The 17,996-nt window shown below is 46.1% G+C and overlaps 1 protein-coding gene across 1 annotated transcript in view; it reads right to left on the bottom strand.

The window, feature by feature from the left end:
* Positions 1 to 2,719, bottom strand: part of Ppp3r1 (protein phosphatase 3 regulatory subunit B, alpha) — a 41,251-nt gene extending 38,532 nt beyond the window's left edge. The window contains exon 1 of the mRNA XM_051164716.1: positions 2,220 to 2,719. Coding sequence (XP_051020673.1) covers positions 2,220 to 2,222 — 3 coding nt within the window. The 5' untranslated portion in view covers positions 2,223 to 2,719. The remainder of the gene's footprint in view (positions 1 to 2,219) is intronic.
* Positions 2,720 to 17,996: the final 15,277 nt, after the last annotated feature.

Below are 17,996 nucleotides of genomic sequence, written 5' to 3'. Positions count from 1 at the left end.
TGGTCTCCTGAGGCAACTGTACTCTTATACACGTTCCCTTTCCCCACATATAACCAGTTAAAATTAAAAAAAAAAAAATTTTTTTTTTTAAACCACTGCAATGAACAATGTTTCATTAAGCCCTCAAAGAAGCCATTGGATGCTTTTGCCTGCTGAGCCATCTTCTCAGCCCGAGTCATTGTATTTCTTCTCCACACCCCCCCCCTTTCACCGCCGCTTCCCACGCTCCACCCACCCACCCCAGCCCCACAGGGTTTCTCTATGGAGCCTTGGCTGTCCTGGACTTGAGTTGTAGACTAGGCTGGCCTTGAACTGACAGAGATCCACCTGCCTCTGCCTGCAGAGTGCTGGGATTAAAGCAAGGTAGACCCTGGCTACATTGTATTTCTTAGCTTCGGCTACTTTGTTGCTATAAAATAGCCCAATCTGGCAGGTTTGCAGACCGTATAAACCATGTAACTGCCTTGAGGCATCCACTCTAAGCCTGAGAGTGAGGAAGGAAGGAATGGAGGCCTATTTTGAACAGATAGCCTTTCTATCAGTTCCTCTGTCGGAAAGTTACGATGGTACATATCTCAGAGACTGAAGCAGGCCAGCGATGGGCTCCAGGCTAGCCTTGGCTACAGAGAAAAACAGTCTCCAAACAAACAAACAAAAATATTAAGTGCAATTTCTAACTTCAAATTGCTACTATTCTATTAAAGCTCGTCAATGGTCTGGAAAAGTCGAAGTTCTATACTTCTTTAAGGCGCCAAATCGTCTGAACCGCTTCCCAAATTAAGGAAAAACAAAAAACAAAACTCCTCTACATTCCAAAATCACGAACCATTCATTAAAACTGCTCCTAACATGGGTCTGAGTGATGGCAATAAGCCCTATATTTAAAAAATAAAATAAAAAGCTGACTTACTTGACTTCACGCTCTCTGACCACCACCTAAACGATTTTTCAATTGCAATAAACAATCCACATCTGAAGCATTTAAATCGTACACATCGGGACATTGTACAATTAAAAGCTGTAAGTAACCCAAATCAGTCTGAAATTCTTTGGTAAGTGCTCAAAGACAATTACTAGCTGTGTTACAATCCAATGCCATGTTTGAATAACTGACACATAAGCGCAGTGCGGCTACGTTTTCCTATGAACACAATTCTTGATTGCAAAGAGGAAACAGGGCCAAGTGGAGCTACAGAACCAGTAAGGTAACAAGCTAAAGGCGTCATAGATTTCTTGGCTACCGTGACAGGCAGGAGGCACACCCCTAGCGTCAGCCAGAAACACTACATGGTGGATTCCACCTAGGGATTAATACGAAAGTAAGGAAGGGAAATTTTAAATCGCCATCGTTCAAAAACTCCCACAAGCAACGGACAGACGAGGGTAACAAAATAAAAAAATACTAAGAAAACATTAAAAAACCCATAGAAGCATTTCTCCAGGACCAACTTGCGCCGTGTCTTAACGAATATACATGTTGGCCCTTGCATGTTCACCAACGCAGAGGAAAGCAGCGGCGGAAAAAAAAATTTTTTTTTAAGCCCCTACGGTTGCAAACAGCAGCGAGAGAAATACGAAAACGAGCGAAGGCAGCAAAGTGGAAGGATTCCTGCCAAGGCTCGCTGCTGGAAAATGCGGAGTGAGGGGGAGGAAGCACAACTCTGGAGAAGTGGGTCTTACATAAAGCGCCATTTGCCGCACACTATCATTAACACAGGATTTCAGCATACCCAACCTGGAAACCCATCTGGGGGCGGAAAAGTGGGCTCCACGTGGAGGAGGGTAGGGAGGGCGCAGCCCCGCCGGACTAGGGGTTCAGCTAAGGCCCAGCGAGGCGCCGGGGCCAGGGTTGCAAGAAGGCCCGCTGGTTTAAGAGCCCGGGGGCGGCGGCGCTGTGGGCGCCCGGAGGCCCAGGGGCGCCCGGAGGGCGGGGGCGGCGAGTCTCGGGGCGCGCGGAGGCCTAGGGGTTTGCCGGGGGCCGCGGGGACGTCCGGCGCTTGCAAGGGGGCGGGGGGCGCGCGGAGGCCCGAAGGAGGCGCGCAGGGGCTGGCGCAAAGGGCCTTGAAGGCTGCAAAGGCTCGGGTGCGCGCAGGGCCGGGGGACGAGCAAGCGACCGAGGACCTGGAGCCCTGCACGCGCACCGGCCAGGCCTCTGGAATTTTCTACCGAGGAGGACACCCCGGGCCCTCCCTCGCCCGATCCGGGAGCCCAGGTCTCACCATCTTGCTCGGCTGGCGATTGCGGCGGTGGCGACGGCTGTGGGTTCCTCGGGACGCGGCGACGGTGGCTTGCTCTCCGGAGCCGGGCAAGGTGCAACGGGACCTGGGCCCGGAGCGTGGGCGGGCGGAGTCCGGGTTGGAGATTCGTCGGCGGGAGGAGAAGGTTGCAGCCTCACGCTCGCGGGCAGCCCGACTTGCTGCAGCGGCTCTCGCTGACCGCAACCTCAAGGCACGGAACAGGGCGCGCAGAGGGCGGAGCGAGCGCGGGGCGGGGCGGGGCGGGGTTTGCGGGAGACCGACATCCGGGAACCCGCGCCGGGCCGTGCAAACGCTCTCCAACCGGAGTGCGCGGAGAGCTCCGTGCTTGCTCACTGCCAGTGCCTTCTGCGTACGGTGCGCCGGGGAGTTGGGGGGCGGGGAAGAGGCAGACGTCTGGACGTCGGCGGAGGCACCCTTCCTGTCATGTGACTGAAGGAAGGCCAGCAGGAAGAAGGCTTCTGGGTGGAGGAAATGGGGCAAATGACTGGACCCGCCACAGAATTGCGCGGCTCTTGTGGACGCTGTGTTACTATGGCCAAGCACGGGCAAGTTCACACTGTAGAGTCAAACGCGGATGGAAAAGTAGGAGAACTAAAGCTAGCTGCAGCGTGTTCCCTGGAGAACCACTAACAAGAGTGGAGAGATTGCTTCCCACTCCACCCACCGCCACCTCCAGGCTGCCCTTCAGCTGGTGCAGGAGGCTTGAAGAGAAACACTCCGAGACAGATTGCCCTCTTGTCCATTTAATAGGAATGTGTCCGTAATAGTGGCAGTTACCTTACCATAGAAGTAAGTACGTAATGAGGTACACGGAGTGAGGTTATATTGGGTGGGCGGGGGGGGGGCAGGTTTGGTAGGAGAAGTATGGTAGGGATGACATGTTTATGGTGCAGTCATTTATTTTAAGCAATTTTTGAAGAGTCAGAAAGTTAAGGTCAGGATATGCCCTGCTCTAACTCCTTCATCTTTTTGTAAAAGTAGGGTTTTTTGTTGTTTTTTTGGTTTTTTGGTTTGTTTGTTTGTTTGTTTTAGCCTGTATGACTTTTGACTCCATTTTGAAGATGGAGGATAACTGCCCCAGGGTGGACACGTGAATGGTACCATGTGTCCAGCTCCACTTACACAGTACTGACTGATAAATGGCTTATGGCCTGGAGTAGAAAGGGTGTCACCTTATGAATTCATCAGAGCACACTGAAACTGTAACCGCACATGAGATGGTTAAAATTGTATCTGGGAAACCAGACACAAGAATGCGATGGACATATCAGACCAAGAGTACAGCTCCTTCACCTGGACTCCATAAAGAGACAGCTAGCACTGTGATGACAACAACCCCCACCAACCTGTCATCTGACCATCCTGGGGACTGGGACTGATAGACAAAAAGAACTCCTGACTGTCCCTGAGGCTTTAGCTCAGCTAAGTCACCACTAGTGATATTTGCTCAGCCGCAGTTGCCTATCTAATCTCCCATCTGGACCATCCACCCATTCCTTCATCTGGGCCTAGATCTGGTTCTTTGGCCTCTACATCCCAACTCAACTCTGTAGCTTCCTATTTAAAGCAGTGTCACTCCCAGCAGCTTCCCAAAAGCCCAGGCGGTTTAATTTAGCATCAAAACAAACTACATTTCTATCATACCAGGAAAACCTTTTGAATTCTGTTGTGGCCTCTTGCTTTGTAATTGATGTATCTACAGATACATTTATTACATGACCTGAGAGTAGAAGAAGATAAGATCAGAAGATAAGCCTCTGCCTGTCTCTGCCAGGGTTACCAAGGAAAACAAATATTTGGCCCACAGCTGCCATTGAAACCACAAAACCTTATGAATTTTTTTGCTATTCAATAAGTGAAGAACTTGTGGAAAGGCACACATGTGTTTATGTTTCTGCCATAGAGCATGCATGACACTGCTAATGCAGGTTTAGGGGTACTTTAAGAAGTATGCTTCCAGGCTAGAGAGATAGCTCAGGGGTTAAGAACACTGATTGCTCTTCTGAAGGTCCTGAGTTCAATTCCCTGCAACCGCATGGTGGCTCACAATCATCTATAATGTGATCTGATGCCCTCTTCTGACCTGCAGAAGTACAAGCAGGCAGAGCACTGTATTCATAATAAATAAATAAATAAATCTTTCTTTAAAAAATCTAAAAAAAAAAAAAAAAAGCGCCCCTCCATCACAGCCAGCTTAGACCTCACCTCCTGTGGCTCTGGTGAGACTAATTTCAAGAAGATAAAAGCATTATAATAGCCCCTGCTTAACATTTACAGTACCATATGAATGGGGGTGTGTAGGGATGGAGGTAGCCAGTTTGTTGAGGTTCGTTGGTTCATTAAAAGAAGGTTATTTCTTCATGGTAAAGCCTGGCCATTTTATAGGTCTATGTTTTCTTCTTTAGTTCTTTTTAATCTATTGTGTTACTTGATTTTTAAATACATTTATCACTATTATGCTGCTGCTGTTGCTGTGAAAAGAATGGGATTGAGTTGGTCTCTGACCCTGGGGAGAAACAAGACAGTGTGAACAGCCGTAGGATCACTACCTAAGAGAGGTTTGCTCGTAATGAATGAAAACAGGCTATTGCCCCTCCCCCCTTTTTAAAAAGAGTTAATCAAATAGGTTAGTCTACTACCTGGACATGAACATGCCTCTTGGGAAGCTTTCTGCTTCAGAAACCAAGGAACATCATATTCCTGAAACTGCGTTAATCATACTGACAGGAAATAGAAGTGGAGTAGGTAGTTTAGAGTAAGAGGACCCCAAAATGGACAATTTTCCCCTGGGCAAAAACCCCCAGCAATGCCCTTGGCCCTGTGGTAGCTAGAGGCCAGAAATATCACAAGTCTTGGTAGGCTCCAAATCCCTGGTCTGGTTCCAGTGATTTTAGGGTTACCCCCAGTGTGGGGCGGCTACAGTACCCTTGAAGGCATTTGAAGCTTTGAGTCCTCTGCGCACTTGTCTGGTAGCACTGGAAAGATGAACAATCAGATTTGTCACTCCGTAAGACCTGACCAAAAGAATAGGACACCTCAGACCTTGACCGAAGACATGACATTCTGATCTGCTCTAAAGATTAGAACACTTCACACTGTTATCTCTTCATTTATGAGTTAATCCATCTGGGCCAGTCAGACTAGCCAAGAAGCTGGTTCACTTGAACCCATGCTAAAGAGACAGAAGGAATGACTACTCCCTTAATGAAATAATGCGCTTTTCCTTCCTTCCCTACCTTCACAGAGTCACTTGTGGAGCTAGCACCATGCAGCTCTAAGTCCTAACTCAGAAAAGCACAACTTCCTTTTTCTTCTTTTCTGTCTTTCAGATGGTGGCCAAAGCCTATACATGATTTCTCTTGCACTTTTTTTTTTTTTTTTTTTTTTTTTTTTGGTTGGTTGTTTTGTTTTGTTTTTCCCTATGAGGCTATCATTCTTTTGCAGTGTGGCTGCTCGCTGACCTCCATTCCTAACTCAAAAGGCAAGGATCTCTTCCTCTAGCTCCCTCTGGTCTGCCTAGCAACCTATGACATCATTACCTACCTTCCACTAAGAGTGGCCTTATCTAGGATATGAAAGGACACCCTGCCTCACCCCCACCCCATCTCTTGTTTCTCTCTTCCTCTCTTGCTCTCTTGCCTGTCTCTATCTCTTTTCTCCTCTGGGGTGCTCCCCCTTCCTTCTCCCCACATGCTCATATAATAAATTTCACCCCTTTAGCCATGATTGTAACAAAACAAAGATGGCAGCTAGTCACGTATTTGCCCTCAGCCAAGATGGCGACAAGGCAATAGCTCTTCCTCCCATGCAGCCAGTGGTGAGAGGTTTTGAGAAATACCATGAGGCTGTAGAGACTCAGGGTGCAGTGTAGGGAACGCGTGGTAGGGAGCAGGGACCTGCATGCAGAGTGAAATCACCTGCATGCCAGGGACTTGGGTCCAGGCTGCAGGGCCTGTGCACAGGGAAGTGCTAGTTGCCTAACTCTAGCCACTGCACTTTAAGCCTGGACTTTTAAGCACATTTAAGCTGGGCCTGGGGCGGGGGGGGGGGTGTGGGGGGCAGAGCCCTGTCCAATGGCAGAAGGGCAGTGGCTGCCAGAGCACTGGCAGCACTGAGCTCAGTGTGGTGGCGCACTTCAGCAGCCAAGGAGAGTAGTAGGCGTCCTGTACATTTTGAGACTCAGCAGGAGCCCAGTGTCCCATCCCAGAGGGGGGGTGTGGGAGTGGAGGGGGGGACTACAGCTAGTGCTGAGAGACTCCAAATTTCCTAACTTTCCTTTGGTTTGTTTTTTAAGTATAGATTTAAAATGTTTCTCATTATACATTATATACATCCAGTTTTCTGAACAGAGGAAGAAGCCCTTCCTTCATGATGTGCACTGACGCTAAAAAATTAACATCCGGTCAACTTTCGCCCTTCTGCTCCATAGGAGGTTTCTGTCCTCCCCATGTTACTGTTCCTGTGATGTCAGAAAAGTCCCATAAGGCTCTGCCTTTCCTAAGCTCACCTCAAAGGTTAGCCATGCTTTTAACTCCAAGGTTTTTTCCCCCAGCCTCTGCTATGCTATATGTCTACTGCCTATTCCTCCAATGTGTGTTTCACTGCAGTCTGTAAACAATGATGATGCTAACATGCCTAAAATGTATCTCCTTTTCCAAACTTCAAGGGATTCTTGTAAGCTACAGGAAACCCGCCTCTGCTGTGGATAAGCACTGCCAATCAGCAGTCTAAGTTTCCCACCGTCGCCTATTTCAGAGGGTGGGATTCCCCCCTCCCCCGCTTTCAGTGATGTTGGGACTCCCCCACTAACTACCTGATTGCCACCTTTCTGCACCCAACACCAACTGTTTAAATGAGTTCCCCCTTCAGTGTAAGTGCTTCCCTCTGTCCGAGAGGCTGACACCTCTCTGGTTCACTGGGAGCAGAGGTACCCAATCCCAGTCTGCGTGACAGAGGCTGGTCCTTCTCACTGACCTACAGTTAGGACTTACCCCACTGGGCAAGACCTCCAACATCCATTCCCTTTCCCAGACGCAGCCGGGCCACCAAAAAATCCTAGTGCACTAGGTGGCTGTGTCCCTGGACCAGCTCATCCACCGAGCTGTGCTCTTTTGGTAACTAACCCGCACTGACGAGTTGCTGGGACAGTCTGTACCTGCCTTTTTGAGTCACAATCCATTTCTGGGTACACGCTAGGATTACTGACTTCACCTCCCCATGAGAAATAGTCCATTTGCCACCTTTCCAGGTTCCTCTGGAATGCCTTTTGGAGAATTTCAAATGCCTATGCCCACCATTAAGGGCTGCTAAGCTTACACACCTCTACAACTAAACTTGGACAGACCCAAAAACAAGACCATTTAATTATTGCCAGCAATCAGGTAAAATGGAGGAAGGCTCCTAATTTTCAAGCTTTTCTCTTCTTCAGTCCAAAACTTCCATCTCTGCTCACTTTCCCAGAAGTTTCAAATGTACACAGAAAGGAAAATTTCTCCCTAACCTACTAACTTTGCCTTCTGCTCACATATATGTTCCCGTATCCTGCCAGATTTCCTACATCCAGGACATCGTCAAAGCAGCTACCCACAGGTGCTGTAGGCTTTGAACTTTTTCAAACCTAATTTATTGGGTGTTCTTTAATGCTTTTACCTCCCTTCCAACCCATCTACCCTAGATAGGAGAGAAGAGAGATTAATAGGAACAGGAGAAGTAGACCTTTTAAAACTCAGTTCCTTGGAGCAATTCCACTGGTGTAGCCAGCAGGATTCCAAAAGACCAGTTAACTAGCAAAGCAGCAATTCATCAAAGGTGACTGCAACCACAGCCACTGGAACCAGAGCAGCAGCCGGAACCCAGAGCCTCAAAGTGTTTACTGGAGCAATTCACTCTATGATTGTCCTGATGAACAGCAAAGACCAAAAGAACCCCGCCTCTTGTTTTGGGATCATTGAACATATACATATATATATGTATGTGTGTGTGTATGTGTATATATATATCCTCTCAGCGTCCATACTAGGATGTTATCAGTTGGCAAAGACCATGCTGCCACAAGACATGGTTTCTCTTCCAGTGGACAAACATCACTGGTTCTCTCACAAGTCTGTTTTCAGTGAAAAAAAAAAAAAAACACTGCACACCCTTACACAAGTCTGTTTTACATCTCACACATGGGATCCTAACAAAAACATGTTCACATCCACTATGTATGCTCCAGTCTAACCTCACTGATCGTCCCAGCTGTCCCTGCATTGCCCCTCCCAGCTGCACATGTTCTCAGACCCTGGACAGCAAATGCACAGCCTGCTCTTCCAGGACCTGGCCAACATTTCAGCCCTTTAATCCCCGTCACTGCCCTACTGTCAGTAGGAGGCAGTCAAAGATATTGATTTCTTTATCCCTTATCCACTTACAAATGGCTGAAATTGTGTGCTCCAGACCCGGGACGAACAGCTCCAGGTTCTCCCAGCACTCCTCGTCCCTATCTGCGGTAGGACATGGCTGACATAGCCTGCCCTCCACACTGAACTCTGCAAGGCAGAACTTTCCCTTCCCCTTCACCATATCTTCTGGACATTTTGTTGCTCTTGCTTTTCTCTCTCTCTTTTCCCTTTACATGGCAGGCCAAAGCTGCTTCTGATGAACCTACATTTATATACTTTAATCTACCTTGCATTAAAAAAACAATCCAATGTCCTCATGTTTTTTGTTTCATTTGTTTGGTTTTGGTTTTTCCAGTCAGGGTTTCTCTGTGTAGCCTTGCCTGTCTTGGACTCGCTTTGTAGACCAGGCTAGCCTTGAACTCACAGTTATCCACCTACCTCTGCCTCCTAAGTGCTGAGATTGAAGGCGTGCGCCACCACGCCCAGCATGCTTTTTAATTATAGGTAAAGGAAGGAATGTTAGCATACTATGACCCCAGTCTGCTTAGCAACTTATGACATCATTACCTACTTGCCACTAGGAGTGGCCCTAGCCAGGACATAAAAGGACAAACCTACCTTGCCCCCTCCTCTTGTTTCTCTCTTCCTCTCTTGCCCTCTTCTCTCTCTCTCTCTCTCTCTCTCTCTCTCTCTGTGCTTTCCCTTACATCTCCCCCCCATCCTCATATAAACTTCTCCATATCTATCTGTTGTGTGCCGCATATTTCATAATTTATATTTAAAACCCTCTCTGTGGTGAGTTGTAGACAAATGGTCCCCATAGGTTCATATATTCGAAAGCTTAGGGTGAGGCCCTACTTGTGGGAATAGGTGCAGACTTGCTGGAGGAAGTGTGTCACTAGGGGTGGTCTTTGAGGTTTCAGAAGCCTGAGCCAGTTCTAATGGCATTCTCTCTTCCTGTGAGGATCCGGGTATAGAACTCCCAGCTACCTCTCTGGCACCATGTCTGCCTGTGTGCTCCATGCTTCCTGCCATGTGATAATGTACTAAGCCTCTGAAACTGTAAGCCAGCCCCAATTAAATACTTTCTTTTATAAAAGTTGGCATGGTCATGCCATGGTCCACAGCAATAGAACAGTGGCTAAAAGAGAAGTTGGTACCAGGAGTTGGGTATTGCTGTAATAGGCCTGACCTTGATGCTCATTGGCAGGATGTGCACTTTAGGATTTTGGACTAGAAAAGCAGTTGAATGCTTCAAGCGGGGATGAATGGGTCATACTAGTTGTCTTGTGGAGAGGGAGGGTGGCGCCGAGACCGATTACACTATGACGGCCTAACTGAAGACGATTCAGAGGCCTAAAAAGCGTTCCCAGAAAAGATGTCAAGGCAGCCTAGTATTGACTCTGTCCTGTGGTTATTAGTGGTCAGTCTCATGCCGATCCATAATGGAAAGGAGCAAGCTGAGCAAAAATACAAACTGTACAGTGTGACGAGATAAGGAGCGTCAGGAAATAGACTAGAACTAAGTCCAGTGCTCAAAAAGATAAAAAAATAAATAAAAATAAAATTTAAAAAGTTTTTTTTTTTTTTTTTAATAATAGCCCGATGCTAAATGGAATAAAGGGAGTAGTGACCTCAGGGCAAAAATCCAACCCAGCTAAGCTTCCAATTTCTAAAAAGGAAAAGCTTGAGCAGCGAAGAAAACCAACAATAGAAATCTGATGCAGATATAACTGAAAGAGGGGGCCATGTTCCAGCCCCATTAAGCAACAGCACTTTGCAGCTTCAGACATGTGGTTCTCGCTTTACGTCTTTACTGTGAGAATACAAGGGAGGGATTATGGAGTCTCCCTCTGTGACTAAGGAAAGCTGCTGTTAGGCGTGTGTCAGAGGTGTCCCTGTATGGAGACCCGGGGTGGAGGAACATTGTGTGAGGCTGTGAAGGCGAAGCCTGGATTTCACTAGAGACCCCAAGATACCAGAGATGCCAGAGTTATCGGGTACCTGCCGAGGAGAGCTGCTAACAGGGAGTGGAAAGAGAGAGAGAGAGAGAGAGAGAGAGAGAGAGAGAGAGAGAGAGAGAGAGAGAGAGAGAGAGAGAGAGGGAGTTGAGTTGCAGTCAATGAAGCTGAAAGGAGTTGGAGATCTGAAGACCAATTTGATATCCAACATGGAGATGCAGAGTTTGCACTTGGGCCAGCTGGTTTTCAATCTTGCTTTGGTCCAGTGTTTCCTCATGATTCTCCCTTTCCTTCCTTCTGGAATGGTAATGGATATCCTGTGCCATTCTATGGGAGAAGTATGGGATCTGCTTTTTTTTTTTTTTTTTTTTTTTTTTTTTGGTTTTAATGGAAGTTACAGTTGTAAGAGATTGCTTTGAGTCTCAGAAAAGACTTTTAAACAGTGCTGAGACGCTGATATAGCAGGGGGACTTTTGAGGTTGGACTAAACTCATTTTTGCACTGATATGGCTAGAAGCCTATGGGGCCCAGAGAGTGGATGGCACCCACTGACTCACAGATTTGAACACCTAGAGGGTGGCACTATTTGTTGAAGTAGGTGTGGCCTTGTTGGGGAAAGTGTGTCACTGGGGGATGGGCTTTGAGGTTTCAGAGCCCGAGACGGGTATGCTAGTTTTCTCTCTCTCTCTTCCTGCTGCTGCCTGTGGATCCAGATGGAGAACTCTCAACTACTTCGCCAACATCTGCCTCTGTACCACCAGACTTCCTGATGTGACGGTGATGGACTAAGCCTCTGAAACTGTAAGTAAGCCCCAGTTAAATGCTTTCTTTCTTTCTTTCTTTTCTTTTTTTTTTTTTAAGTTGTGGTGGTCATGGTGTACCTTCACAGCATTAGAACCCTGACTTAGACACTTTTACAGAGCTGATGAGGTGTACAGTCTGTCTGCACTCTTATTTTCCCTCAATCTCTTAATACAATCCCCTTCAAGCTTCCTATCACATTTGAGCGACAAGACTAGCAACCCCAAAAGGAAACCCTAATTTCCTTGGTAACATATAAGTGCCAAATATGGGGCCCCACAGACTTTCCAGCAACTCTAAGAAGGTGGGAGGAAGGGGCTGAGAAGTGCGCAGTGGTCAGGAGCACAGGCTGAGACTTTAGCGTACAGCTCAGTTCCCAGCGCCGCATTGAGCTTCTCATGACTGCCTGGAGCTCCAGCTCCAGGGAGCCTGATGTCCTCTTCTGGCCTCTGCAGGCACCTGCATCTCTCTGTCTCTGTCTGTCTGTCTGTCTGTCTGTCTGTCTGTCTCTCTCTCTCTCTCTCTCTCTCTCTCTCTCTCACACACACACACACACACACACACACAAAATGTAAAGAAAAGAGATGAGAGAACCAACTCTCCCCTTAATGGTGGGTGCTTAAATACCCCAGCCTAGCTCGCTTTCTCAAATAACCCACATTCCAAACTTGCTTGACTCTCTAAGTGGTCTTGTTTTCTCCCCTCCCATTCTTTCTCTGAAGATTACTCCCTTCTCCCACATCCCACACCCTTCCTCCCTTCCCACTCCCATGCCACCAACTGCTAAGGGCTTGGCTGCTTTCTTGCCCTCTCAGCTTAATTTTCTTGCTCCTCTCCACCCCCTCTTCCTGGAAGCCATGAAGAACTCCAGCTTGTCTACCCTGTTGCCTTTTCTCTCAAGCTCCATTAAAATTGCCCCCAAGTTTCCTCCTACATTTTTTTTTTTACAATAGTGGATTGTCTATAAATATATTTTTTAATTTTATGTGTGTGAACTATATTGTGTAGTGTATGTGTGTGTGTGTGCGCGTGCGCGAGGGTACACACACACACACACACACACACACACACACACACACACACACGGTTACCTGCCGTGGTGCACATGTGGTTATCAGGAGATAAATTTGGGTCCTAGTCTTTGTTGGAGACAGGGTTTCTCTCTTACTGATTGCCATTGCATTGGCCAGGGTAGCTGTACGCAGGCTTCCCAGGGATTCCCCTCGCTCTGCCTCCAACCCCACTGTAGATCCCAGAGTCCAGGGAAGATTTGGACTCACGTCTCCAGTCTTGTGCAACAAAGTGCTTTAAATCTACTGAGTCACCTCCCCAGCTCCATTTTAAAATCTTTTTATCTACATGAAAGAGGACAGTGTGTTCTGCCACGGCAGCTTAATAAAATGCCATTTTAAAGGCAGTCTGTTAACATCCCTTTTATGAGAATTTCATTATTTTTATGTGCTATTTTTCTATGTGTCATATCTACAGTGCACGGATGGAGGCAATAGCTCCAATCAGTCAAGACCTAAAGGTAGCCTGCTTTGTTTGTTCCTATATACCCTGCCAGTTCTCCACTGTTCACAACTTATATTGTGTTAACTTTGGGCATACTGCATAAAATAGAGGCATGTAACCAGTACAGACATCAAAAGTAATTATTTTGAGCCCACTGAGAGATAAATCCAAGGTACCCATTTAAAAGCCTCTTTTCCCTCCATGGCTAAAACCAAATAATGATGATTGATATTCCTTCCCCCTTTCTCTCTTTCCATTAAGTTTTGGTGTGATGCTGAGTACAAAGGGAAACCAGATGGCCCTGTAAAAGCAAGCATTTCAAATAGCTAACTGTGATGGTTAACAATGAGTCATTTGGGCACACCAATAAGGTATAGGCAAGATTTGGCTAGCCTCTGACCGTGTCTTGATTAGGTTAATTAAAGTGGGGAGATGCACCCTAAAAGAGGAAGACATCCTCATTCCCTGGGCTTGGGTGCTGGGCTGAATAAAGAAACAGAAACCAGCTGGCCACCAGCACCCATCTCCCTCTGTTTCCTGATGGAGGGTGCAGTGTGACTAGCTACAATTCAAGCTCCAGACAGCTGGAACGAGGACTCAGCAGTTAAGACACCTGGCCTTCTTCTAGAGGATGGGGTTTCTAGCCCCAACGCTTACATGATGGCTCACTACCCAGCTGAGCTCCAGGGCAACTGACACCCTCTTTTAGCCTCCATAGGCACCAGACACACATGTGTTACACAACATATATGCAGACAAAATTCTCATAAATATGAAAAATTTAAAAAGTAAAGGGGACCAGAACTACTGATACCATTAAGAGAAAGAAGAACTTTGATTTTCAAGAAGAGGTGAGCTTGAATACAAATGAAGATGGAAAGTTTGAGCTGGACATATCGTGCAAACTACAGAACTTTAGTATGCTAAAGGTTCTGCGTTTAATCTCCAGAACTGAAAAGAAGAAGAAGAAGAAGAAGAAGAAGAAGAAGAAGAAGAAGAAGAAGAAGAAGAAGAAGAAGAAGAAGAAGAAGGAAAGAAGAAAAGAAGGAAGAAGAAGAAGAAGAAGAAGAAGAAGAAGAAGAAGAAGAAGAAGAAGAAGAAGAGTTTGAGTTGGTGGGAAAATCCAAACAAAAGCTGGAAGTTGTTTTAAGAATGAATAGAGATGTTATGATCAACTTTACGATAGGCTAAAACTGAAACACTCATTTCTATGCCTTATTCAATGATGGAAGAAAAAAAATTCAGAGATATGGCTAGTACTGAGGAAGAAATAAAACGACAGGAAAAGAAAGCCTTAAGAAACAGGGAGAAGGGTGCCAGAGATGCTGCTGCACGTAAGAACACTGCTGCTCTTATGGAGGATCCGAGTTAGGTTCCACGCATCACATTGGCAGGCTCACAACCAACTGGGACTCCAGCTCCAGGGTACCTGACACCTCAGACCCCTGCAGGCCCCTGTCCTCATGTGCACCACTCTCTCATACACATACACATAGTCAAAACAATCAAAATAATTTTATAACAATAAAAAGGGAGATATTTGTAGCCATATTTGACTATAAGCAACATTAGGCTTCAGTGTCTCCACAAATACCTTTAAATAGTTAGAAATTTTACAATAAATGTTATTAGCTCTACTTCAACATCATGGTAATATGCTGGAAGTCCCCTTGTACCAGAAGGGTTTATCGCTGTCATTTATCTACATGGAATATCAGGGTTACAGAAGAAGCCACCATTCCCTCCCTTTAAGATATTCTGGCATATTATTCCTCGCAAATGGTCACCTTTATTCATGATTTTACTGAACTATATAGAAACCATGTTTGATTTTATACTCTTAGAATACAGAGAAAAACGGGAGTCAATTAGAAGCATTTATAGGGAATGTCTGGCTGGGGCACATGTGCTGTTGACAGATTCAGAGGGAACACCACCTACTCCTCCTAAATAAAGCATATGTCCCAGTCCAAGAAACCCAGACATAATAATACTTTTGTACCTTTTTGCCACCCAAAGTCAGGTTAGAATATTGCCTTGAGAGTGGGTACTTAGGTTGCTGGAAGTGCACTTTGCCTTTTTTCTCAAAGTCCTTTTCTGTAGTGTAGAAAGGGTGTGAACGTAAGTTAAATCCTTGCTCCATGTTATGGTTGAGGAAGGGTTTCATGGTGCCTGAAATGGCAGATGAAGTGGAGGATTTCCACTTTGCCCAAGATTCTGCCGAAGAATTCTAAATTCTGTCTGAAACTCATTGTTCCATAGACACCATTGCCCAGAGGCTGTTGCTAAGAGTGGTGTTCCTGCAAAAGCCCACTTAAACTATATGGAGGCTGACATCTTATTTGTTAACGGAAATTTGATAGTATAAATGACACTCTTAAAATATTTATGAATTAGCTGGGCATAGCGGCATATACCTTTAATCCATGCAGGAAACAGAGGCAGGTTGATATCCGTGAGTTCAAGTCCAACCAAATTTACATAGAGAGTTCAGGCCAGCCATAGTGAGACTTTGTCTCAAATAAATAAATGATAAATAAATAAGTTTGCTGGGCGTGGTGGCGCATGCCTTTAATCCCAGCACTTGGGAGGCAGAGGCAGGCAGATCGCTGTGAGTTCGAGACCAGCCTGGTCTACAGAGTGAGTCTAGGACAGCCAAGGCTGCACATGGAAACCCTTTCTTGAAAAACAAAAAACAAACAAAAAAATTATGAATTTGACATAGGCATGGTTGTACATGTCTGTAATCCCAGCATGTGGTCTGTGGAGGCAGGAAGCCCAGGAGTTCAAGGTCTTTCTTCCTCAACTTTGTAGCCAGTTGGAGGCCAGCATGGGTTACATGAAATCCTGAACAATGTTGGGCTCCCTGCTGGGATGATATGTTAACCTGAGACACCACAGCTCTGAGAGAAAGCCTCCTCAGCAGAGGTGTTGCAGCTCCCAAGAAAGGGTATCCCCAGATGAGCTGAGGAGCTCAGGGGCCTCAGCCCCACTCCACTTCTTTGCATCTTTCCTTTTTCGTTGCTTCTTAGCTTCTTTCAATGAGAGAGTCACACCAGGCTGCAAATCTCATAAAAGAAATTTATTGGGAGGGTCCTGGACAATCCAGGGTTGGCTGCCTATGGTCCCAGGAGGACAGCCGAGAACTGAGCAGACATAGCCTTTATATGGGATTTCTGAGAGAGTGGAGCTTTCTAGGGCAGAGATTTCAAGGGTGAGGATTGATGTGTTTTCCTGTTCAGGGATTAGTGGCTGACTTTTCACCTAAAATTAGCATAATCTGCAAAGAGTCTAGTTGAGGGGCTTGAGATGACCTTTGTGACAGTTACAGAAGCTGAAACCACTGTTATGACAGAGAGGTCTACGGACTTAGCTGCTGGAACTCCTCAGGCAGAAGCCTGGGTACTTTCCTGTCCTGAGGGCTCACAAAGTTTACAAAGGAAGTCCACCTGCCGCTTGAGTCTGCATGAATAGCTAACACCAATAGCAAAAAGTTTATGAATTAATGGGCTTGGAGAAAATGTATTCAAGAGTATTAAGCATACTCTTTTCGTTTTAAGCATAAATAAAAAAAATCTGACTTTGCAACTTTTCTAATTGTAACAGAAAAGTTAAAGTAATTGTAGCAGTAATGGTAACATTACTAATACTGGCTTTCAGAGTAAAACCTTGATCATTTACTTTTTAGATAAAACAAACAAGTGTGTTTGTTTCCTTTTCTGGTGCTAGAGATAGAAACGAGGACCTGGGATACGTTAGGCAAGCACTCAACCACAGATGTGTTCTGGGTTCTGTTGTTTTTGAAATAAAGGCTTTCTATGTTGTCCAGACTGGCCTGGAGCTCATGAACTCAAGGGATCCACCCACTTTAGCCTCCTAACCACCTAACCCGAGGAGCATGTGTCACCACCATGCCTAGTGCTACAAGGTTTAAATCAGAGATGTAAGACTTGTTTCTAAAGTTCTTTTGTTTTGGTTTTTCATTTGCTTTTTGTTTTGTTTTGTTTTTTCAACACAGAGTTTCTCTGTTTTGCTTTGTAGACCAGGCTGGCTTCCAACTCAGAGAGCCACCTGCCTCTGTCTCTCTGAGTGCTGGGATTATAGCCTTGGGCCACTGCAGGACGTGTTTCTAAAGTTCTTAATGTCCCATCTACTGCATGTTGGAGGAAGTGGTTTGTTAACACTCTTTTCATAATGAACTTTGTGCATGTGTAAATTAATTTTCCTCATAGGATCATGGTACAATCGGGTAATTATCTGGGTTAAGGTAACTGCGGAAACCAAGAAATAAGAGTAGAAATGCAATAGAAAATGCAAAAGAAAACCACAAGTAACACAATTAAATGTAAGTGTAGTAACAACGAATTGATAGGAAAGACGAGGTGATGGGGCTGCCGGAGGGGTGGGAGACTGACTGTAGATGCTCTGGAAGGCAAAAGAGAACAGTTTAAGGTCAGAGTCGTCAACACCCCCAGTGTTGCTGGGTGGTTGGCAGTGTGCTCAAAGAGGCTCAAGTCACATAGCTTTACATCTGCGTGTGTATCCAAACAAATGGCCTAGACTGTCTTGACATTGTTTCTTAAGTTAGAAAACTTATTTCTTTGGTCTTTGTCAGGTTCAAAGAGAACCCCAAACACCCTGAAAGGGCAGGCCCACTTCCTTGGTCCAAGATGACAGTCTTGGCCCAGCTCAAGTTGGACTATAAAAGGACTCAGGCTTTGCCTTTGACAAAAGGGACACTGGCCTTTCCATTGACATACCTGTGGCACTTAGCAGCGTATCAAAGTCTGCACAAGCCTCCAGACTCCTGCAGTTCCTACTCACATGAACCTGGCATACACAGCAAATCCACTTCCTGAGCCTGCTCACTTCCTCCTCTACCCTCAGCTCCCAGGATGCTCTAGTCTATGGGCCTCTCTTCCCCACAGCTACTCATCCTCCTTATAACCTGCATGATTTAGGCCTGGCCGTGGTCAATCTGCTTCTTTCTCTCTCTGCTCTGGACTCTCCTGATGCCTCTAGCTGTGTTCTCTCTCTCTCTCTCTCTCTCTCTCTCTCTCTCTCTCTCTCTCTCTCTC

This window comes from Acomys russatus, chromosome 22, assembly GCF_903995435.1.
Source record: "Acomys russatus chromosome 22, mAcoRus1.1, whole genome shotgun sequence".
NCBI classification, from domain to species: Eukaryota; Metazoa; Chordata; class Mammalia; order Rodentia; family Muridae; genus Acomys; species Acomys russatus.
Note: the sequence above shows the minus strand (reverse complement) of the source record. Positions and strands in the feature narration are given on the sequence as shown.